The sequence below is a fragment of the Leuciscus leuciscus genome (genome assembly GCF_965113295.1).
Source record: "Leuciscus leuciscus genome assembly, chromosome: 4".
NCBI classification, from domain to species: domain Eukaryota; kingdom Metazoa; phylum Chordata; class Actinopteri; order Cypriniformes; family Leuciscidae; genus Leuciscus; species Leuciscus leuciscus.
In genome coordinates, this window is record NC_138728.1 from 24,284,065 (window position 1) to 24,307,941 (window position 23,877).

Sequence of the window (23,877 nt, forward strand, 5' to 3'; positions counted from 1 at the left end):
TTTGATTATTTCCACACCTGTAGTCAATATCAGGGACTATAAATCACTGATACATGAGCTCACTGATTGTGGAGTATTGGTTAACTATTGTGAACTTTACTGAGTGTTCATTTCTGTGTCTGCCTGCTCCTTTTGTGACCCTTCTGTTTTGGATATCTCCCTGTCTGCTGCCTGCCTCTGATACCTCTGCTTTGTCCTCTGACTCTTGAATGTTTGATACCTGTCCTGATCATCTGCCTGGTTTTGTACTACGTTTTGGCCCAGTCTTCACGGCTGTTTCTGCTGGTTCTGACCTTTGCCTGTTTGTTCATGATTAAGTCACTGCCTGTTTTGAACGCATCTTGCTGATTAAAAGCTTTGCACATGGATCCGCACGCCTCTTGCATCTGTCCCACCGTAACAAAAACGCAATAAAAGTACACATTATAAAAGTGAAGCCATTCTGTCAAAGTGCCAAAAATAAATTCCTAAAGAGAAGAGAGGGTGAATGTAATTAAATAAAGACATGAATTTTTGTTACCTTTCATAGGTTCGCTCGACACCGTGTCAGTAGCTGACGTTATGGGAACACCAACCAGGTGTGAGTGACAATTTTCTCATTGGCTGATGGTGATAGAGTTGCACTCTAAAGCGCCGCATCATCAGTGCTTTAAAAGGACATGTGCGTGCCATCACTCCACAGATTGTTCTTCTTAATGAAGGTTTATCTGTCCAGGCTTCATGACAGCTTTTGGGATTTTTGACCCTCGCTTGTCCTGACGATCGGTAGCTAATTAGCTGATTGCGCTTAGTCAGTTCTGTGCGTTCCACGTTTTGGATGACAACAGTTCAACTGTGCTTTTTTGATCAACAATTTGATCAAACACTAAGGAGTTCTTCTGCAGCAACTTGCTTATTTCGATTCTCTGATTGGTGGAGATTCTTTGCAGAATCTTGGGTAATGTTGTTTTTTTTATCAAGAATTTCATTGTAAAACATGATTATAAAAAAAGTTTAAAATGTGGACTAACGACTTCAACAAAAGCATTTACCATTTATAAGTTGTTGTTACAAATCAATTCCAGCATGGAGATAATGTATGGAAATTTTACCTCCGGAATCCAACTGTTGCACTATTGGCACATTGATTCTATATCAATTCAAGCAATTGTACCACCTGGTGGGTGTTTCCATAGCACCCTCTAATATTCAGGGAACAAGGGCTTCAAACGTAACCGAGAGGTTTTCTTTGCTTTATACTTAATGCATTCAGCTCAACTTAATAAAATATTAGATTAATCACAATTAAATATTTGAATTGTTTCACAGCTCATTTACAGCCCGCAGCCAAAGGTTGGGTTTGTCAGAAGTGGGATTCGAACCCACGCCTCCAGGGGAGACTGCGACCTGAACCTTATACCACCTTTGACCGCTCGGCCATCCTGACGTGACGGCTAAGGGTGAGCAGTGCTGTTGGAGCTGCACCGAATGGCAGATGATCTAGAAGCTAGTGCTTCACCGCTCACAACTCGTCACAGCACATGCCTCGTTGGCGCAGTTAGGCAGCGCGTCAGTCTCATAATCTGAAGGTCGTGAGTTCGAGCCTCACACGGGGCAGGCTGGTGCTTTTTTGATACAGGGGAGCATGTAAATAAAAGAGCTGCTTTCTCTATTCCCTTTTGTGCGTTTGTTCATTTCTTCATATGCAATGTAATTGAAATCCAGTGTTTCTGTGGGACTAATGTTGAACAAAGGCATTAATAGTATTACTCTCCTATTCATGCAATATGCGTCAGTGTTGTTACAATGTTTTGTTAAGGCTAATACAATTCTTTCATTCTAATGACATGTCTTGTCAATGCTAATGTAATGTTTTACATGACATTCCTTGAATCTTATGCCATGACACTCCACCCCATGCCCCAATACCCATGACATTTCATTCCAAGAAATTTCCAAGAATCCTTGCCATGAAATTCTACTGCCTCCCCAAAACTTCAGTCCATGACATCACTTCAGTCAAACTCCACGAATCACGTTGCATCCCCCACCCCAAAAAACAAAAACACGAATAGCCTTTCATGAACAAGTTCTTCTTCCGGTAAACATCACAACAACGGCAGTCCATGGGATTCCGTTGAACTCCATTCTATAAACATGTCCAATTTCATGAAATGTCACGACTTGACATTCCAAGAAAATTGCACGAAAATGCCATTGAATCCCATACATTGCACTAAAGTGTTACTTTAAAGTCCATGTAATGCAGGTCAGGGTTACCGTAATGTTTGGCTCATTCTAGCGTGAACTGAAACGCAGTGCTTGGTCAACACTAATGCATTTCTGGGTAAACTTGCCAGAGGGTTAAAAACTCTAGATTGAGCCCGCAGCCAAAGGTTGGGTTTGTCAGAAGTGGGATTCGAACCCACGCCTCCAGGGGAGACTGCGACCTGAACGCAGCGCCTTAGACCGCTCGGCCATCCTGACGTGACGGCTAAGGGTGAGCAGTGCTGTTGGAGCTGCACCGAATGGCAGATGATCTAGAAGCTAGTGCTTCACCGCTCACAATTTGTCACAGCACATGCCTCGTTGGCGCAGTCAGGCAGCGCGTCAGTCTCATAATCTGAAGATCGTGAGTTCGAGCCTCACACGGGGCAGGCTGGTGCTTTTTTGATACAGGGGAGCGTGTAAATAAAAGAGCTGCTTTCTGTATTCCCTTTTGTGCGTTTGTTCATTTCTTCATATGCAATGTAATTGAAATCCAGTGTTTCTGTGGGACTAATGTTGAACAAAGGCAGTAATAGTATTACTCTCCTATTCATGCAATATGCGTCAGTGTTGTTACAATGTTTTGTTAAGGCTAATACAATTCTTTCATTCTAATGACATGTCTTGTCAATGCTAATGTAATGTTTTACATGACATTCCTTGAATCTTATGCCATGACACTCCACCCCATGCCCCAATACCCATGACATTTCATTCCAAGAAATTTCCAAGAATCCTTGCCATGAAATTCTACTGCCTCCCCAAAACTTCAGTCCATGACATCACTTCAGTCAAACTCCACGAATCACGTTGCATCCCCCACCCCAAAAAACAAAAACACGAATAGCCTTTCATGAACAAGTTCTTCTTCCGGTAAACATCACAACAACGGCAGTCCATGGGATTCCGTTGAACTCCATTCTATAAACATGTCCAATTTCATGAAATGTCACGACTTGACATTCCAAGAAAATTGCACGAAAATGCCATCAAATCCCATACATTGCACTAAAGTGTTACTTTAAAGTCCATGTAATGCAGGTCAGTGTTACCGTAATGTTTGGCTCATTCTAGCGTGAACTGAAACGCAGTGCTTGGTCAACACTAATGCATTTCTGGGTAAACTTGCCAGAGGGTTAAAGACTCTAGCTTGAGCCCGAAGCCAAAGGTTGGGTTTGTCAGAAGTGGGATTCGAACCCACGCCTCCAGGGGAGACTGCGACCTGAACGCAGCGCCTTAGACCGCTCGGCCATCCTGACGTGATGGCTATGGGTGAGCAGTGCTGTTGGACCTGCACCGAATGGCAGATGATCTAGAAGCTAGTGCTTCACCGCTCACAACTCGTCACAGCACATGCCTCATTGGCGCAGTTAGGCAGCGCGTCAGTCTCATAATCTGAAGGTCGTGAGTTCGAGCCTCACACTGGGCAGGCTGGTGCTTTTTGATACAAGGGAGCGTGTAAATAAAAGAGCTGCTTTCTGTATTCCCTTTTGTGCGTTTGTTCATTTCTTCATATGCAATGTAATTGAAATCCAGTGTTTCTGTGGGACTAATGTTGAACAAAGGCAGTAATAGTATTACTCTCCTATTCATGCAATATGTGTCAGTGTTGTTACAATGTTTTGTTAAGGCTAATACAATTCTTTCATTCTAATGACATGTCTTGTCAATGCTAATGTAATGTTTTACATGACATTCCTTGAATCTTATGCCATGACACTCCACCCCATGCCCCAAAACCCATGACATTTCATTCCAAGAAATTTCCAAGAATCCTTGCCATGAAATTCTACTGCCTCCCCAAAACTTCAGTCCATGACATCACTTCAGTCAAACTCCACGAATCACATTGCATAATAAAATATAGCCTAATTTGCATATTGTATTTTATTTTCAAGACAAAGTATAATACAAAAAGTATTTCTCTTAATATGAAGATTAAACTGGTAGAAATGTATGAGGATATCTATGGGTGGGGGGGGGGGGGGGGGGGGGGGGGGGGGGGGGGGGTCCCCCATTCACCTGTAGTGTGTCACCCATTCACCTGTAGTGTGATAATAGTGTCACCGGTTGTGGTCATTTTTAGGACTTTTGTCCCGGTAGAGATTTTGGCACACATCCCACGTTGTTCAATAGGGTCATATTAGTCTTTAACAGTTGAGATATCTCTGCTAGATGAAGTGCATACAAATCTTAGCCAGGACCACTACTAAGTCTTCCAAGCAGGTATTTGTAATTGTATTGCTGTAGCATTAAGTTAAGATTAAACCTTGTCACTAATACAAATCAAATGAACAAGCATTGTTGTGGGTCATTCCCGTTATGCAGTACCTTTTGTAACAAGTTACTGTTCAAGCTCAGGCACTTTTATGAAACTTAATGAATAGCATAAAAAAGGGAACACTTTGGGAGGATATCATTAAGAAACAAGCCCATGTTATAAGGATAAGGAATAGCTAACAAGAATTATTCCTTTAAAACAAAGACAACCCATAATCAATTAGATTAGATAGAGAAAATAATTAAGATGGGATTTGTTTTTAAAACTTAGACAATCACTTCACCTATTTGACTACCAAATTCAAGAGCACAGCACGTGTCAGTACAAAAAGGGTTTATTTATTACAATTTTTTTTTTTTTTTAAAAGACAAAACTTAAATCTGTTAAACGTTATTCAGACGGTTGTGAACGGGTCTCGAATGGTTCATGGGCTGAAGAGGTTTGTATCTCCTCACCGGATGGGCTTTAAATGTTGAACTCTGGAAAATAAGTCAAAATTATTGATTTACACAAATTAGATAAGTTAGTGTTTTCAGAGTAACAGATTTTTCAGAGTACAACACTCACCCATTGCTGTTCTTGCCTCTGGCGCATCTCTCGCAACCTCCTCTCACGCTCGACTCTCTGTATGGAATCACGCTCATCAAAAGAGAAAGGCTGAGGACAGGTAAAGGTCAAGGATCTTTGACGTCTACGCCTGCTGATGAGGTAAAGAATTATATTATTCTTAAAAGCATAACTGAAACATTGTTGAAAGTGAATTTCACCTTTGTACCTGGGCCTTTCAAAGGTGATTTCTTCTAATGGGTCATTTGAATGAGCAGGTGAAGATGTTCTAGAAGAGCCGTCATCTGAAGAGCCGTCATCTGAAGAGCCGTCATCTGAAGAGCCGTCACCTGAAGGGCCGTCACCTGAAGGGCCGTCACCTGAAGGGCCGTCACCTGAAGGGCCGTCACCTGAAGGGCCGTCACCTGAAGGGCCGTCACCTGAAGGGCCGTCACCTGAGGAGCCATCACCTGAAGAGCCATCACCTGAAGAGCCATCACCTGAAGAGCCATCACCTGAAGAGCCATCACCTGCAGAGCCTGGTCAAGTCACAAGTGAATAAGGTATAGGCTCTGTCACAAATGGTGCGCTTGATGTGCATTTGCACTCTTGTGAAAGCACCAGGCCAGTGCAGTCAGGATGCTCAAACCTTTTACAGTCTATGGCTCAAACTGAGGTGAATACTGCACTGCATACTACCAACTTTATTTAGCTGATATTATGCAGTTAAACATTTCAAACAGGTTCACCTAACCTTGTCCTGGCAGTCCAATCAAATGAAAAACAAATGCAACTTTTCCATTCTTAACAAGTGTACTGCATTGAGGGAAATTGTGTTCTGTGTAGTCTATGCTGCTGCACATTTTGGAAAGTGTAGGTTATTTAGGTAATGCACCTTTTTTGTGTGCATAGTATGCATACTACACTGCAGAAATATGCAAATATACAATTCTGATCCAAAGAGTGCCCTTTTTTCAAGGGCATCAACCTCTTTATATTAAACTTGGATAGATTTTAGTTACAGCTTTATTTTATACAGCATGGGAAAGCATCCTTATTCCTTACTAGTTTCACGGCTGTCCTGTTTTTGCAGAGGGGATATGACGGCCAAACCGCGTCGGCGCGTCGGCGAGAACGTTAACGGCTTTCTACGTTTAAATACATCCATGCGCCTCTTAACCGACTTCGTATCTGCACAAAATTAAAGATAAATAGAAAGAAAGAAACTGTCAAGGAGGAGCAACCACGCTCGTAGGCTGGAGCAGTTGCTATGGAGACCGTGTCGCGCGCACCTAAACAGTGACTGAAACTGCAGAGAGTTAAAGACTTCACGGCAAAAGAACATAGACATTTAAGGCAAGTTTTAAAAATAGAGTCTCAAGAGATAACACGATTAACTACAACAACATGGTAAGGTTGGAATCAAAATAAACAAGTCTTACATTAAATACTTGTATTAAAAGTCGTTTTTGTGACTAAGTTGAAAATGAACACACAGCAGTGGCGCACAACGTTAGATAGAAACCGGCTTAATATGACTAAAATACCATTAATACTGTTTTACAATTAAAACTATTAATAATTTAACGTTACTTGAATGACTTTGTGTGACGTCCGTTGGTGCTGCGTTATGTGGAGCCATTGTGACTGTCAGTCTGTTATTGTGACATGTAAGACATAAAATCGATTAAAAAGCTCTTTTTTCAGCCAACTGATTAACTTACTCATGATACACTGATTAGCCAAAACGCTTGAGTCGAATTAGAGGAGAGGTTGATTATTAATTGTCTACACCTGTATACAACATTGTTTTCCTAAAAACATGGTGACGTTCTTATTTCTGGCTGTTGACAATATTTTCTTATTTATGGAAAAAGGAAAAATGCAAAATCTCCTCTGTAAAACCGATTTTCCGAACCTGGCTTTATCCTTTCTTCAGATTCCTATTCTGGAAATTGATTAGACAATGCCTCATTTGCATATTTAAAAGCATGTCAGAAAAAAAAAATTGCTACAAAAAATATGTGCAATTCTACAAACGTGCTCCAAATCACGCAGAGGCATAGTTTAAGATTTAAGAGTCAAAATTAATTGTTTGTAAAGCAGTGCCAAATAATTCATGAATTGTTTTAGCTGATAAAAATATCATTTTAAAAGTAAATGCGCGCGTGTGTGTGTGTGTGTGTGCAGCGCCGCCGCTCCCACCACGCGCATCACGCGCTGTGCGTAGGGCACCAAGTGCTGAGGGGGCACCAAAAATAGCCTAATGAAAAAATATATATAATGCCGATATTATTTCATTAGCCTATAGAAATATTATTAGGCACATTTTAGCCATGTATATGTAACAAAAAAGGGGGAACAAGATCATTTAATTGCTCTAGTCTAGAAAGTACCGCCCCCCCGCGTTGGATGGTCCGTGCCGGTTGTTCGCGCGGGCGCCTTTGTGAAGGACGCGTTCGCGCGGACGAAGTTTGACAGACAGACAGTAGACAACTTTTTTGGAAATGGCCCCTAAAAGACAGCAGGAGTCAGGATCTGAGAAAAGAAATAACAAGAAACTGCGAGATGATGCCCGTGCATCACTTGCAGGTAAGTCCATGTTTAATAATTCTTAAATACGGGAAATGTGCTGCTGCTAATCGTAACGCGCCTCGAACTTGCCGACGTTAATGTTAGCAAACTATGTTATTATAACTTATAACTTCGGTGCAAGCTAAATTGAGATTTTACTGTTAAACATTACATATTTTACAAATAACTGACGCCAGCTAGCTGTTACTTTCTTTACAATTTTTCTTTAGATATTGAGCAGTAGTTTATGGTTTATTTTGACGTGACGGTGGTTAATACTTTCTCAGTCAGTGCAGTGCACATGGTAGGCTAACAATTCCTGTTAAATATATAAAAAATATAAAATGTCATTATGAATGATATAAAGCAAACAATACTGTTTAATTGTGTGCATTATTGCACCTCATTCTATTATGCTTTTATATTATATTATATTTATCAAATAGTTGATAAATAAGGAATAAAGGGGGAGAACTCCTTGGCTGCCATGCTTTCAGTTTTAAATGTTTATAATTGTTTCCGGTATGAGATTCTTTGTTTGAATATTTTGTCTAATAAATGTAATTTATTCAAAGTGACATTGAATTTGGGAAAAACATGTCTGGATTAATTTGATAATTTTTTTTTATCTTGCTATTCTGTTTACTGAAGAAAAGTTTGCACTTTCAAATGTGTAGTGTGTGTTGGCTATTCTACATAGGCTATGTTTACAAAGTCAGCAAAGCTGTGAAGATTTTACTTTCTCTTTTTAGTGTTCTTAAGTTTTATTCTGTGATGCTGCTATTGTGTTATTGGTATTGAGTTATATGTTTGGTAAGTTAAACTGACAAAAACAAACGTTTTTTTTCTCGGGGTCGGGGTGGGGGGCATCATAAAAGAATTATGCTTAGGGCACCAAAATGGCTAGCAGCGGCACTGTGTGTGTGTGTGTGCGTGTGTGTGTGTGTGTGTGTGTAGCTCATGAGTCATGCAGAGGGGCTGAGCTCTTCTCCAACAGAGGAGGAGGAGGAGGACGAAGGCTTCACGCCCATCTCTGCAATAGCTCCAGAGGCAGATTCACATCATGAACAACCTGCTGTCATATCATCAAATCCAGCCCTGCAATGCCTGGAGCAGGTAGAAGCTCTTTGAAATAATAATAATAAATACATTTGTTAGTTCTTTGTGTCAATAACATAACTTTTTGCTTCGATCATCAATCATTTACATTGCAATAAAAGGTGTTGCCTCCCCTTCCCACTCCCCCTGAAAGTCCATGAAAACAACACTAAACAGAACATAATGCAACACTCAGATGATGGTTGACTGTGTGAGAAAGCTTTGAATCAACCACAGTATTCAACTCTCAATGTTTAGATTAGTTTTATTTGTTTCATAAAAATTCTGAATGTACCTTTAAAATCACAAATTGAGATGTTTGATATAAATTCTCCAATATAAAGTTTTTTTCTGAAAAACTAGGCTAATAATGATTAAAAAACTACATTTATTAATGTCATACTCTTAAGAAAACAACAACAAAATCATTCATAAAGGTCTGCCTAGTCACACAGCAATACTTAAAATATTCTTTAAAAGAAATTATCCCATGCTTTGAAAATAAATACTGTACATTTCCTCCTTCAATGTCACAGTTTCTTTTTAACAACCCTATGAGCCTTTAGTCTGTCTGTTTGCTGTCAGGCAATCTATATAAAACTTTTTTTAAAATAGTAATTTTCTGTAAAAAAAATTCTGCATTTAAATTTTAAAAAGTCTTCCTGGAAAATGGAGTAATGGATCACTTATTTTGCACTAAAGGGCATAATTACATTAAAGCACATTAAAAGGCTGCTCAATGTGTCCCATGACTCCCACCAAGGGAAAAACTGTGGCTGCGTTCCAAACCGCATACTTCCCTACTATTTAGTATGGGAAAAAGAGTAGGCGAGCGAAAAAGTATGTACGAATCCAAAAGAGTAGGCGAGAATTACCTGGGTGACGTATTAATTATCGCGAGATTCGGGCTTAAGTGCGTACGAATATGCCTACTTTCCTACTATATTGTAGGCGAAAACAGTACGTGAAGGAAGCAGTACGTTCGAAACATCAGTATTCATAAAAGAGTAGGCGAGAAGTTCCCGGATGGCTTACTGCTTCCACACAGATTTTTGAGTGCTGATCCGATGGATACTCTTCTATCCCAGGAGGCCACGCGAGAGGACACGTCATTATCAAACATAGCAGAGATCGGCGACGCGGGTGCTTTCAAATGTGAGTAAACACGGTTCCTTGTGTTAAAATTGCATGTGTTGAACTTCTGTGGAGTAAACTGTTGAATTGCTGAAGGTGTAAAGACATTACACAGTATAGTATAGTTGTGATTTTGCTGTAAAAACACGTTTTATTATGTATAACGTTAGCTAACAGGGGAGCTCCAGTAAGGACACGTAAGTTACTTCTCTAACGTGGATTTACATAAACCATATACATCTTAAAGACGCTTATTTTAAATGTCTATTTACACCTGACAGGAAAATCTTCAGTAAGTTGCAGAAGAGCACATCACAACATGAAATAGACATCTGAGTGATGAATGTGTGCTATTATGTAGAACAAATCTATAAAGTAACTAAACATAAGTTATCTATTTTATTTGTCCATTACTGTTGATAAATTGAGGGACATTTATGTTGGATAAAAATTTAAAACAACCTCAACATGTAAATGTAGTGTTGAGCTCATAAATCACAGAGGTAATGTGAATCTTCTCTGGATGTTACAGGGTCGGATGAACATGTGTTTATCCAGTGGAGAGTGGCTCATGAAGCTGAATGCTGCCATCAAAGGCTTTGAGTGAGTATACTACAGAAATGAATAACAACAACTATTTAAATATTAAGTTGTAGTTTATTTTAATTATTGTCATTTCAAACAGAGCTATTACAGCACTTTTCTGATTCTTGATTTCTGTGCATTTGCTGCAGATCTTTTGTGGTGGAGCAGGACCTGCAAGGAAAGATGATGGCGGCATTTGTGAAAAAAAGCGTTTTTGTCCTCTAAATAATACTGAAATCAAATGACATTGTGCGGTTGAAATGACTGCTTTTGTGTTATGTTTGTGCATTTTTGTAGGATCTGCAATGTCAGCAGGCTGGTGTGAGCACTGAGGATGAGGAGCCCAGAGCTGAATCCTGGAGATGGTGCCATGGACGAACACTCCACCTGCCCTTCTGAGACCCTCCATCACTCCACCTGCCCTTATTGCCTCAGATTGTGGAGCACAAAACCGCAGAATGGGAACCGCTGTGTTGAGATGGCAGAAGGATGTGGGGTTCAGTGCCTGTAGCCTACATACATGATTGTAGTTTGAATAAAGCTTTGTTTCATGTGTTGACTTGTATATGCATTTGATTATTGTGTGATGGTGACTTTGATTCATTCTTTTACTAATTTATTAATATTTCTCATTGTTGTCAGTAAATAAAATATAATTATTTTATTAATGCTTTATTTATTGTTTGAATGAAAATGTTCACTATATACACATCTAGAGTGTATTCATGTATTCTTGCATAGCTATGTCATATGACACATTACATTTTGTTTGTTTTATTGAATTATTTTCAGTAAAAAGTAATATAATTAAGTATTGGTCAGCATTTATCGTTGTTATTATTGTATGTTTTGGGGTGGGATAGCAATGCAATTCATTCTGGGGTAATATTCATTTTTAATATTAATGATACTTAAATTTTTCGAGTATAAAATCAACAGTTTTCTCTAAAGGCGAATCTTTGCACAGCTGCCCTTTGTGCAGACATTACAAACGCTGAAGAAAACCGTCCTAGGTAGGGCTGTCGAGTTACTGGTGTTATGAGGTGTGTGTGTGTGTATATATATATATATATACACACACATATATATCAATCATGGGTTTGCATACATAATATGAGATTTTATACACAGGAAAAAAGAACCTACAAGGTTGAATATCGTAATATATATTTTCTTAAATAATTAGTTATAATACACTTAAAAAAATATTTTTTTTGTTAGTTATAGGCCCAGGCCTGAGGGATGAAACGAGAGTTAAATTCATCAAGAAAAAGAGGAAAACATAAAGCAGTTTGCCACTTTTGCTTGTGGCTGAAAATGTTTGGATATAAAATAAAGAAATTAACAACATATTCAAGAGATGACAATTTGGGGATTTTGTAATAAAAATTAATTATATCGTTAAGGATAAAACGGTGGGTCACATTAGTAGGGTTAAATATAAGAACTTAAATCAACCCTAAATGTATTCACAAAATAAATGGGCAGCAGTTTCTTCAAAAAGACCACAAAATGAGCAAGTTTAATCAATATCAAGATATTTACAGATAGATGAATTAACGTTAAACGTGTCGTTCAAATATTTTAAGTTGTGGCTCTTGTGATAACGCGTCGTAGGTCACATGACAACGTCAACATGGCAGATGTCCGGTTCGCATTCATACTCAACGAGATCTGGCTATAAAGTACCTACTCTTTTAGCGCTCGTTAAGTAAGTACTTATTGAAATTAAGTACCTACTCATTGAGTATGCGGTTTGGAACGCAGCAAAAGTTTATCAGGAGTATATAAAGGCTGTGGTGTATTAAACTAATTAAACAGAAGATGGCAGTAGCGCACACACACACACACAAGACCATAAATCAAAGTCCTGGGGCCTGTACCATGAAGGTAGCTGAACAAACTCGGGGTTACAGGATTGGTTTTGAGTTGACAAAACCAAACCGATGCAATCAGGCTTTATTGGTACCATGATGCAGCTCATCAACTTTCTCTGTCAACTCAGGCTTTGATCCTTAAGCTATGATTACTCCACGCGCGCGTGCACATAAAAGAGTGACGTCGACGCTGAACAACCAATCGCGGGTAGAGCGAGAGCGATATATTTTTCCGCGGAGGAGCAAGAGATAATCATTCAGAATTACGATGAATTTAAATATGTATTTCAAGCTCGAAACAATACGGTCTGTGCTGCCAAAGCAAGAAAAGACTGTTGGAGAAAGATTGCTGATTGTTAAAGGTGCTCTAAGTGATGTCACGCGTTTTTTAGGCCAAAACATTTTTTGTCACATACAGCAAACATCTCCTCACTATCCGCTAGCTGCCTGTCCCCTGAACACACTGTAAAAAAACGCGGTCTCTCTAGACACCACAGGCTCCACAAACGGCAACAAAAACAAACTGGGCTCACCCGTACCATGAAACACAACAAACATGCAATGTAAAATGCAATGTAAATTGAAATCCAGTGTTTCTGTGGGACTAATGTTGAACAAAGGCAGTAATAGTATTACTCTCCTATTCATGCAATATGTGTCAGTGTTGTTACAATGTTTTGTTAAGGCTAATACAATTCTTTCATTCTAATGACATGTCTTGTCAATGCTAATGTAATGTTTTACATGACATTCCTTGAATCTTATGCCATGACACTCCACCCCATGCCCCAATACCCATGACATTTCATTCCAAGAAATTTCCAAGAATCCTTGCCATGAAATTCTACTGCCTCCCCAAAACTTCAGTCCATGACATCACTTCAGTCAAACTCCACGAATCACGTTGCATCCCCCACCCCAAAAAACAAAAACACGAATAGCCTTTCATGAACAAGTTCTTCTTCCGGTAAACATCACAACAACGGCAGTCCATGGGATTCCGTTGAACTCCATTCTATAAACATGTCCAATTTCATGAAATGTCACGACTTGACATTCCAAGAAAATTGCACGAAAATGCCATGGAATCCCATACATTGCACTAAAGTGTTACTTTAAAGTCCATGTAATGCAGTCAGTGTTACCGTAATGTTTGGTTCATTCTAGCGTGAACTGAAACGCAGTGCTTGGTCAACACTAATGCATTTCTGGGTAAACTTGCCAGAGGGTTAAAGACTCTAGCTTGAGCCCGAAGCCAAAGGTTGGGTTTGTCAGAACTGGGATTCGAACCCACGCCTCCAGGGGAGACTGCGACCTGAACGCAGCGCCTTAGACCGCTCGGCCATCCTGACGTGACGGCTAAGGGTGAGCAGTGCTGTTGGACCTGCACCGAATGGCAGATGATTTAGAAGCTAGTGTTTCACCGCTCACAACTCGTCACAGCACATGCCTCGTTGGCGCAGTTAGGCAGCGCGTCAGTCTCAAAATCTGAAGGTCGTGAGTTCGAGCCTCACGCGGGGCAGGCTGGTGCTCTTTTGATACAGGGGAGCGTGTAAATAAAAGAGCTGCTTTCTGTATTCCCTTTTGTGCGTTTGTTCATTTCTTCATATGCAATGTAAATTAAAATCCAGTGTTTCTGTGGGACTAATGTTGAACAAAGGCAGTAATAGTATTACTCTCCTATTCATGCAATATGTGTCAGTGTTGTTACAATGTTTTGTTAAGGCTAATACAATTGTTTCATTCTAATGACATGTCTTGTCAATGCTAATGTAATGTTTTACATGACATTCCTTGAATCTTATGCCATGACACTCCACCCCATGCCCCAATACCCATGACATTTCATTCCAAGAAATTTCCAAGAATCCTTGCCATGAAATTCTACTGCCTCCCCAAAACTTCAGTCCATGACATCACTTCAGTCAAACTCCACGAATCACGTTGCATCCCCCACCCCAAAAAACAAAAACACGAATAGCCTTTCATAAACAAGTTCTTCTTCCGGTAAACATCACAACAACGGCAGTCCATGGGATTCCGTTGAACTCCATTCTATAAACATGTCCAATTTCATGAAATGTCACGACTTGACATTCCAAGAAAATTGCACGAAAATGCCATGGAATCCCATACATTGCACTAAAGTGTTACTTTAAAGTCCATGTAATGCAGGTCAGTGTTACCGTAATGTTTGGTTCATTCTAGCGTGAACTGAAACGCAGTGCTTGGTCAACACTAATGCATTTCTGGGTAAACTTGCCAGAGGGTTAAAGACTCTAGCTTGAGCCCGCAGCCAAAGGTTGGGTTTGTCAGAAGTGGGATTTGAACCCATGCCTCCAGGGGAGACTGCGACCTGAACGCAGCGCCTTAGACCGCTCGTCCATCCTGACATGACGGCTAAGGGTGAGCAGTGCTGTTGGAGCTGCACCGAATGGCAGATGATCTAGAAGCTAGTGCTTCACCGCTCACAACTCGTCACAGCACATGCCTCGTTGGCGCAGCGCGTCAGTCTCATAATCTGAAGGTCGTGAGTTTGAGCCTCACACGGGGCAGGCTGGTGCTCTTTTGATACAGGGGAGCGTGTAAATAAAAGAGCTGCTTTCTGTATTCCCTTTTGTGCGTTTGTTCATTTCTTCATATGCAATGTAAATTGAAATCCAGTGTTTCTGTGGGACTAATGTTGAACAAAGGCAGTAATAGTATTACTCTCCTATTCATGCAATATGTGTCAGTGTTGTTACAATGTTTTGTTAAGGCTAATACAATTCTTTCATTCTAATGACATGTCTTGTCAATGCTAATGTAATGTTTTACATGACATTCCTTGAATCTTTTGCCATGACACTCCACCCCATGCCCCAATACCCATGACATTTCATTCCAAGAAATTTCCAAGAATCCTTGCCATGAAATTCTACTGCCTCCCCAAAACTTCAGTCCATGACATCACTTCAGTCAAACTCCACGAATCACGTTGCATCCCCCACCCCAAAAAACAAAAACACGAATAGCCTTTCATGAACAAGTTCTTCTTCCGGTAAACATCACAAAAACGGCAGTCCATGGGATTCCGTTGAACTCCATTCTATAAACATGTCCAATTTCATGAAATGTCACGACTTGACATTCCAAGAAAATTGCACGAAAATGCCATGGAATCCCATACATTGCACTAAAGTGTTACTTTAAAGTCCATGTAATGCAGGTCAGTGTTACCGTAATGTTTGGCTCATTCTAGCGTGAACTGAAACGCAGTGCTTGGTCAACACTAATGCATTTCTGGGTAAACTTGCCAGAGGGTTAAAGACTCTAGCTTGAGGCCGCAGCCAAAGGTTGGGTTTGTCAGAAGTGGGATTCGAACCCACACCTCCAGGGGAGACTGCGACCTGAACGCCAGCTGCCGAAGGATAGTCCGACAATATGGGGCTAATGTTGAACAATGTTGAACGCCACAGCCAATCACGTCGAAGCACTATAACATTTGCAGCCAATCAGAGAGCCCCATTCTTAACATTTTCTTATAATTTTCAACATTTGACCAATCAGAGTACAATATTTTCTTATCATTTTCAACATTTGACCAATCAGAGTACAAGGAAATGTCGACGGCACGTTTACGCTTATCACCACTAGGTGAATAGCCAAGTGTCAATCAAGTTGCCGAACTAAGCCGAAGGTGTACGAAGTAATGACATAATCCTCAGGGGCGTGTCAGAGGTCAAAAAGACGTCGAGCATCACTGTCACGGAGGTCAGGCAGCGTCATTTTAACGGCGGACCGCGAAAAATATTTTGCTGTAACCTTTACTGTATTTTCGGACAACAGGTAAGAACGCATATTGTAATATGTCGTGTGTGCTTTCTTTTTAAGAAATCATTTTTATTAATACAACTTTTGTCCAAAACGATTTAACCTAGCCCCCGTACCCCCCCCCCCCCTCCCCCCTCCCCCCCAAAAAAAATAAAACGAAAAAAAAGAAGAAAATGTCTGGCAAAAAATCCCATAAAGCCATGTCGGATGCTGACTGGATTTCAAGGCTAAAAAAGTTTGCCAGCACAGGAGTTTGGCCGTCAAATGAGGGTAACAGGCCAGCTCCTCGACAGAAAAAGTGGCATGACGTGTATCAAAAGGTGAGTGTGCTTTTGTCACCTTTGCATGACAGAATAAGTAAGGAATAGCCTAATTGATGACGGGCCTTTGAATTATTAGAAAAATAATGCTCACCCGAGGTTATTTAATGAATTTTATTCATTTATTTATTCCTTCATTTTAAATAATTCAATGATTCATGTAAAAATTCTAATTCCAATCATTCAAGTCAATGTGATTATTATTTATAGATATTTATGTAGATAATGTTGCAGGCATTTGAGATTTATGTTAGTCTATAAAAAAAAATAAAAAAAAATACATTAAAGACATTTTTTTTGCACTGGGAGATTCAGAGATTTGAGAGAGTGGGGGTGGGGATGTTGAGTGAATGGATGGTTTGAAGGTGTGAGATGTTCCCCTCGTTTCTCTTTTTAAAGGAGGATACAAACTTTACTCTCTCTTTCTCTCTAATTTCACAGTTTGTATCTCCCCTTCAAAGAACATGAATAAAAATAAATATGACACACGTCCTGGAAAATGACAATAAATTAATTTGGCATTCATTCTGATAAGTTAGAAATGCATGTATTCTATATTAAATGTGTCATAATGTTTACAGATTGAAAGATGTCCGATGCAGTCTCGCGGCCAGACGACCTTGCTCGGAGCGGTCCCCAAGTGCATGTGTGGTTTTCACACTCAAAAGGTAATAATGTGAAGATGTAACTTGTATATTTTTTTTAAATAATTTACTGAACAAATTCTTTTCGTTCAAAAATGATTGAATCCTATGTATTTTTGTGGTTGTCTTAAGCAGGCCACAGCCTCTAGTGGACAAGCACCAAGGGTTGTGGAACAACAGTCTGCCGCTACTGGACCACCACTGGAGGTCATGGAGCAGAGTCAGCATCAGCTCCCACCCTAGCCCACTTCATCTGCTTCGAAAATAATACCAAGTTTGTCAAAGGTAATAACATTTTTTAAAAAGAACTGTAATTTCAATATACGTTTTAAAGTATAAAGGTTTAAGTTCAGTGGAAATGGCTGGTATGTTTTTACACCTACTGTACCTGCCAGCTGTCACACCTTGTACAGGGGTGACCGTCTCAGGTGGGTTTAGTCACATGATCAAGTAAAATGGTGAAAGAACAATGTAACCTATGTGATCTCTCTTTCTTCTCTGGGCTCTGCTCTCGTATTCTCCTCTTCCTCTCTAATTGGGCTCTGCCATTATTGGTTAAAGGACACTCACGTCCGTCATGGCATCTCTCTTGATCTTTTTCAACTGGCTATTGAAGCTACGTCTTTCATTCTGTATCTCTCAGGTAATATTCCACTTATGCACATTTAATTATACATGTATTATTAATTAAGTCATCATGCATCTGCTTTGTAGCCATTTCAAGTGTAACCTTCATTACTTCATTAACAAATAAACGCTTTCTCTTACAAACTATGTGCAAACTAGTTTTGATTTTAAGTCATTTTTAAAGGTTCCTGTTGAATTACAATATACTCACATTCTAGCAATACCTTACCACACATTTTTCTATTCTAACTGTGCTTATTTCAGTCTGTATAAATAGCAGAGGGTGGTCATACACAGAAACAAATTAAGACAAAGAATGAAAGCAGTTCCTTTAGTTATACAATGAAATATAGGAAGAATAGATATTTTCTCATTTACTCATTTTACATTTTTATATATTTTTTTCCAATGTGCTGTTACGTTAAATTTGTCTTTTCGTTGAATTTGTTTTGCCCTTTTTTAGTTTGCCAAGCCACGATTTGGTGGGTCCCACATATCTGCTGCAAAGCCAAATCTGAGTGTGGTTAGGAGACCGTCTCAGGTTGTTGACCAGCCCAGCACAGCAGTGTCCAGCGCCCCTACACCAAGCACCTCTGTCTCTGTAAGTACTGTTAGTACTGGCATAATGATTTAGATATAGATTTTATATACACTACTGTCAAAAGTTGGTGGGGTCAGTATTTGTTTATAAAGAAATTGATACTGTAATGAAGCAATGATGCATTAAATTCATTTGAAAACAGATTCAAATAAGCAGCGATCTTAAATTGCAATTATTTCCCACTATTACTGTTTTAGACTGTATTTTAATTATATTTCAAAAACAATATTACTGAACCTAGACATTTGAACAGTGTTGTATAATTCCATCTAGGATTAGTTAAAATTTCTCTTGTTATAGATGCAACATGTATTATATTTCATTGCTTGATTGTACAGGTACAAGACCCTGGAGTTCCAGCCTCTGTCTCCAGAACCACTGCAGATGTGACCAGTCCTGCAGACTCCTGCACTATTGTCTCGGTAAGTAATTTAAATTTTTATTGGTCTAAAATAATTGAATTTGCATATTAACTGTCACAACTCCATAGAGTCACACAAAATAGTGCTAGCAGCTGAGACAATTCTGAAACCTTTTGGAACAAATGTATACATTTTATTCTATTACCTTAAGTATGTATTTGACATCCAATATTTTCTATTTTATATGAGGGTAGTCTTGGATAGATAAAGCGCTAATTATATAATAAATGACCTGCTAGACTAAATGTTTTGTCTTTTTCCTTCACAGACTGCTCCTTCGGGGGCAATATTGCAAGCTGCATCTGCAGTTCGACTGCATCGTTTGTGGTCGGAGACCTTGCCACCAGAGGATCACAGGTGGATTGCCAGCAGGCTTTTTAAAACGGGGCCCAAGGGAAAACCAGAGCTTCAAGACAACCTACAGCTCTGGTATTACCCACCACAGCCAGCACTTATCTACAATCAGGCTCCAGCTCCAGACAGATTTTTTTGCCATGCTCTGTTGCTGTGGATGCCGTACAAGTTGTGGAAGGTCAAGGTTATCTGTCCCAATTCTGCCTGTGGGCAGCATCAGCTGACAGGAGGCGGTCTGCACAAAAGGGCACGGCAGGTTTTGGACATCGATAGGATGTACAACATGGTCACAGAAACCCTCATCTGTACCAAGTGTAAAGCCTCGCATGTGTCCTGGAGTCAGGCTGTCCTGCAACAGCTGGATCTGGGCCATCGCTCTGAGTTTCGGGTCATCCTCACGCGGAAGTAAGTACACTTTCATTCCACATCCAGTTGATAGCCCAATATCACATATGTTTGCAAATACTTTACAAATCAAATATGTAAAATATATGAATGTGTGAATTTTGCTTTTCCTAAGGTATGCCTGTGATATGAGAGTCATTCGGCTCCTGCGTGAGCGTGGTCTAGGCAACAGTCCCACGCGGGTCATTAAACAGCTGCGTGAGAACCACAGCGAGGAGTGGCTCCAGCGTCTGGCCCGGTACACCACCCAATGTGTGGACTTCCTCAAAGGACCCGGGGTGTCGCAAATAAAGTTCCAGGAACCCCCAGAGCCTACAGTGGTGCCGAGCTGCAAGTGGCTGCTCACCGTCTACAGCCAAGACATCCTGACAAGGCTGGATGAAATCCATGCAAGGATAACATCCACGTATGGTTCAGTCTTGAAGATGGATTCCACTAAAAAGGTTAGCAGGGAATTTTTGTTAATTTATGCTGTTTACTGTTATATCATTATCAGAGCATGAGTATCATATTCTACATGGTGTGATGTTTCATTACATTGCATGCTTCCTGTCATCTACTGCAGATCACTAAGAAGCTGGCTGGGACGGCAAGGGGAACAGGACTCTGGCTTACCTCTGTTGGCAATGAGTTTGGTCAAGTACTCATAAGTGTGCTGACAGCGCAGGAAGGAGCGGGACTGGACATGATGGTTGATGGTCTGGTGAAAAGGTACCAGCAGGCTAGTGTGGATCCACCTGCTGTTTTGTACGTGGACTGTGGCTGCTGCACTGATGTGGGTGAGACCAAGCTCAAAACCAGATTCAGAGGTTGGCCTGATCTGATGATTCGCTTGGACATCTGGCATTTTATGCGCAGGATTGCCATGGGGTGTACAACTGACGCCCATCAGCTGTATCCCATCTTCATGTCACGGCTGTCAGCGTGCATTTTTGAGTGGGATGCGGCTGATGTTTCTTTGCTTCGCAAAGCAAAGAGAGAGCTGTTGATATCCCAGGGTTGGCCTGTGCTGTCAGATGAAGATGTCATCAAGCATCTTACCAGGGAGGAGCTGGCACTCCATTGCCGGAGGAGGACCTGTGGAGAGGAGACTACCATCCTTCTCCTTGAGCGGCTGCTTACAGAGCTCCTGAGCAGCAAGGGCAAAGACTCCCTGGGTGTTCCTCTCCTGGACCGAGAAAGGATGGAGCACATCTGGAATGTCCAGAAGAAGCATGTGAAATGCATTCAAGACCCCCCTGGTGTTGTGCTCTATACAGAGACGGGGAGCTTATCCAAGGGAGGCGTGCTTCTGAAGACATACAGATGTGCCAGAGGCTCCACTTCTCTTGAGTCCTTTCATTTACACCTTAACCGTTTCATCCCAGGTATGTCTTTGTCACACACACATACACACTGTGCATGTGTAAAGAAAGAGCATTAAGTGTCTTTGTGTGTTTCTTTAACAGCCCCTAAACACTGTTGTCTATTTACAGGGACCAGTGCGAACAGTCTGAACTTTCAGATTTATCTGCTGGAGGGTCTACACCGGTGGAACCAGGACCGGGAGGCGGCTTCCCTGTCATCGGAACCATCAGCTTTGCGCAGCTACACTGGAGAACTTGTTCACTGTGTAAACAGCAATTATGAAAAGCTGTTTGGCAGGAAAGTGGTCCCCACGTTTTGTCCCCCTGCAAGTTACACCGGTGAGAAATATTTTTTTTTTTTGTTTATCAACTTGCAATTTCTGTGTAACCTTCGTCTATATGTCAGATTTAAACCTATAGTCGAGTGTATCATAATTGATATGCAAGTTTCTAAAGGCCTCTAAATTATCAACATGATCAAAACTTTTCTGGAAACATGCCCTCTGTCGTCTGATTTATAGTCCATATTTTAGCTAGTAAAAGTCTTTTAGTATAATTGTAAAAGTGTCCACCTTCAGCACGTGCTTCACGTTTCTTTTCACTGTGAAACCTTTACTGATTTTTATAAAGTAATTGTAAGAATAACTTTTATATTGTTAGTAATATTTAATGACTAGTCACTAGACTGAAGCAGCTTAGGTTCACTTGATTAGAAAATCATGTTACATGTAAATATCAAAATGATCATCAGACTTTTCTCTCAATCATTATTGTATTGCATTTCATTTAATGTTTTGCCCCATAATTAAAGGTTTTGGGCTAATTATTTTTTTCTCCTCGACGATGAGCTCTATATTCTCACACTATATGAGCTACTACAGAAGCCTAATGTATCAAATATGATACACAACACTGTATTTAATTTCTGTTTGTTTGTTGTTTTTATTTCAGGTGAGCTCATTGGAGTGCAGTATCTGTTCCAGCAGACTGGTCAGGCGCTGCAGGACATGAACCCAGACTCTGAGCAGACAGCAGAGCTCATTGAGGACCTCAGTGTGGAGGAGCGAGAGGAAGATGAGGGCTTCTGTGACATCAGCGAGGATCACACAATAACAGATCCGGAGGCTGTTCTGTCACCACCCTCTTCCACACTGACACCGGGTTCTTCCACCCTGGTCACCAGCAGTGCCACATCTGCACTGGTCTCCACATCTCCTTCACTGGTCCCTGACCCCACACAAGGCCTCACACTGTCTCCTTCATCACCTGGACCCTCAGGGACTGCTGTCACACCTGTTCCCTCTGAAACATCTGTTTCAACTCTCCCCTCAGAGCCGGAGGATGCTGGTCAGGATGATGATGAAGAAGAGACGGTAAATACCACTGCTGTCTTTCAGATTAGCTAGAATAATTATGATGAATTAACATCCAGTGCTTTAAATCCAGACTACAACCTAAATTCATTTGTAAGCTGCAAATACACATCAAGTCAAGTCATCTTTATTTCTTTGGTGCTTTGTAAAGAACATGTTAAGAAAATGTCAAGAATAGCGCTCTCTGCTTTGTACTATACAGATTGTGTCAAAGAAGCTTTACTGTGATAAACAGGAAAATAACACAATCAGTTATGGACTGATGCATTAGACAGATGTGATGTAATAATTGTATTGCGTATTTGTGTTTTTTAATAGGCTGTTGACTACCAAAATGTCCCGGGTTATCAACATGTGGACCAGCTGGCAGAATATCTGGTGGATCTCCGGGCCCACACAGCCCTCAGCCTGACCAACCAGGAAGCCAACACCATAATCACTCTTTGGCAGAATCTGGACGACCGGGACAAGGAGCGGGTGGTGTATGACAGTCGATGCCGAAAGAGACTGCTGAGTGGACGCTTCAAAGTACCAAAGAAGTCCACTCACCCTGGTGTAGAGAGCACCATCAGATGTGTGCTGGGTGCAAGCAGCACTCCTGCTCAGTGGCCTGACTGTTGCCGTCTGGTGGAGACCATCTTCATCAGACTTTGCACTGTCCACCCAAGCCCCAAAAGAAAAGGCAAGGGATCCCTGTCGAGATGGTCTCTGATCCTGCAAGACTATCGCAGGATAAGGCAGCTTGTACTGGGCAACAGCTTGGTGATGGGAGGAACATCCATGCAGCTGGTGGAGGTTAACCAGAACACCCTAATTCAGTGGTACAACAACAGACAGAAGAAGCAGGAGCTGTATGTGCTGCTTCAGGGCATTCAGTTGCCTCAGCCCCTCCCTGAAGCTCATGAACCTCTCCAGGATGCCAAACGTCTACGGACTGGGCTAGAACAACCAGGGGAGCAGCACCAGTACAAGCTACCAGAGAGCACAGCTGGTCAGGCAAAGCAGAGGCAGACTTCTGTTGGGCGACCTCCTCTCAGACCCAAGGCACCAGCGCAGAGTCAGATGTTGCTGACACCATCAGCACCTGGAGCATCACTGCAGATGGTGCCAAACGTACTTATGCCAGCAGCACCAGGTTTCCAGGGTGTGCCATTGTTTCAGAGTGCGCCAATGTTCCAGGGTGCACCAATGTTCCAGGGAGTGCAAATGATCCAGGGAATCCCCATGGTCCAGGGAATGCAACTGATACAGCCACTGTTACAACCAACAGCTGTACAGGGCACCCGCTTACCCGCTGCACCAGCTGCCAATCCAGACGCCATGCCCAAGAGACCCTACAGGAGAACTGTTGAGGCCAACACTTGTAAAAAATGTGGGCAATTCAAAACAAGTGCAACAGGACATAGCCAGTACAGGGGCAGGGTGTACTGCCCACAGACTGAGACGATTTCAAAAGAGGTGTGGCTAGAGGAAATGCGGAGAACCTTTTCCAAATAATGTATATATTTTTGTGTATATAGTATCGTGTATATCGTGTGTTTTAACAGTTGTTTAAATAGTTCACAATTGATAATACTTGTGTTGAATATTATTTAACATTTTAATTTATGTTTTTATGTTTTTTAAATGT

General features: G+C 40.9%; 2 protein-coding genes across 6 annotated transcripts; one reads left to right on the forward strand and one right to left on the reverse strand.

Moving 5' to 3' along the window:
* Nucleotides 1-4,850: 4,850 nt before the first annotated feature.
* On the reverse strand, nucleotides 4,851-6,740 carry LOC309497208 (uncharacterized protein). Of its 3 annotated transcripts, none has more exons than XM_082167456.1 (5): nucleotides 6,668-6,740; nucleotides 6,140-6,265; nucleotides 5,304-5,613; nucleotides 5,096-5,225; nucleotides 4,851-5,007 (listed from the first exon to the last, which is right to left on the reverse strand). In XM_082167456.1, exons 1-5 carry the CDS (start codon nucleotides 6,714-6,716, stop codon nucleotides 4,912-4,914), a joined length of 711 nt encoding a protein of 236 aa, XP_082023582.1. In that variant the 5' UTR covers nucleotides 6,717-6,740; the 3' UTR covers nucleotides 4,851-4,911. The 3 variants fall into 3 exon arrangements, with proteins under 3 accessions (XP_082023582.1, XP_082023581.1, XP_082023583.1); XM_082167455.1 differs by having other exon boundaries at nucleotides 5,096-5,228; XM_082167457.1 differs by lacking the exon at nucleotides 6,140-6,265 and having other exon boundaries at nucleotides 5,096-5,228; nucleotides 6,668-6,721.
* On the forward strand, nucleotides 6,284-23,805 carry LOC309497161 (uncharacterized protein). Of its 3 annotated transcripts, XM_082167381.1 has the most exons (12): nucleotides 6,284-6,484; nucleotides 8,606-8,764; nucleotides 17,057-17,143; nucleotides 17,252-17,404; nucleotides 18,210-18,347; nucleotides 18,686-18,769; nucleotides 19,038-19,528; nucleotides 19,644-19,971; nucleotides 20,094-20,895; nucleotides 21,004-21,213; nucleotides 21,826-22,247; nucleotides 22,566-23,805. In XM_082167381.1, exons 7-12 carry the CDS (start codon nucleotides 19,281-19,283, stop codon nucleotides 23,742-23,744), a joined length of 3,189 nt encoding a protein of 1,062 aa, XP_082023507.1. In that variant the 5' UTR covers nucleotides 6,284-6,484; nucleotides 8,606-8,764; nucleotides 17,057-17,143; nucleotides 17,252-17,404; nucleotides 18,210-18,347; nucleotides 18,686-18,769; nucleotides 19,038-19,280; the 3' UTR covers nucleotides 23,745-23,805. The 3 variants fall into 3 exon arrangements, 1 of the variants encoding a protein (XP_082023507.1); XR_014205432.1 differs by lacking the exons at nucleotides 17,057-17,143; nucleotides 17,252-17,404; nucleotides 18,210-18,347; ... (5 more) ...; nucleotides 21,826-22,247; nucleotides 22,566-23,805 and adding exons at nucleotides 9,835-9,901; nucleotides 10,413-10,483; nucleotides 10,615-10,911 and having other exon boundaries at nucleotides 6,329-6,484; XR_014205433.1 differs by lacking the exons at nucleotides 6,284-6,484; nucleotides 8,606-8,764; nucleotides 17,057-17,143; ... (7 more) ...; nucleotides 21,826-22,247; nucleotides 22,566-23,805 and adding exons at nucleotides 8,791-9,905; nucleotides 10,413-10,483; nucleotides 10,615-10,911.
* Nucleotides 23,806-23,877: the final 72 nt, after the last annotated feature.

Bases quoted from the DNA above. Each gene is read 5' to 3' on its own strand.
- LOC309497208 (XM_082167455.1), bottom strand. From the start codon at position 6,716: ATGGCTCCACATAACGCAGCACCAACGGACGTCACACAAAGTCATTCA. The intron at 6,266-6,667 runs GTAACGTTAAAT...AATTTTGTGCAG, and splicing joins CGTCACACAAAGTCATTCAA to ATACGAAGTCGGTTAAGAGG. The intron at 5,229-5,303 runs GTACAAAGGTGA...TTACCTCATCAG, and splicing joins ATCACCTTTGAAAGGCCCAG to CAGGCGTAGACGTCAAAGAT.
- LOC309497161 (XM_082167381.1), top strand. From the start codon at position 19,281: ATGCCGTACAAGTTGTGGAAGGTCAAGGTTATCTGTCCCAATTCTGCC. The intron at 19,972-20,093 runs GTTAGCAGGGAA...CATCTACTGCAG, and splicing joins AGATGGATTCCACTAAAAAG to ATCACTAAGAAGCTGGCTGG. The intron at 22,248-22,565 runs GTAAATACCACT...GTTTTTTAATAG, and splicing joins ATGATGATGAAGAAGAGACG to GCTGTTGACTACCAAAATGT.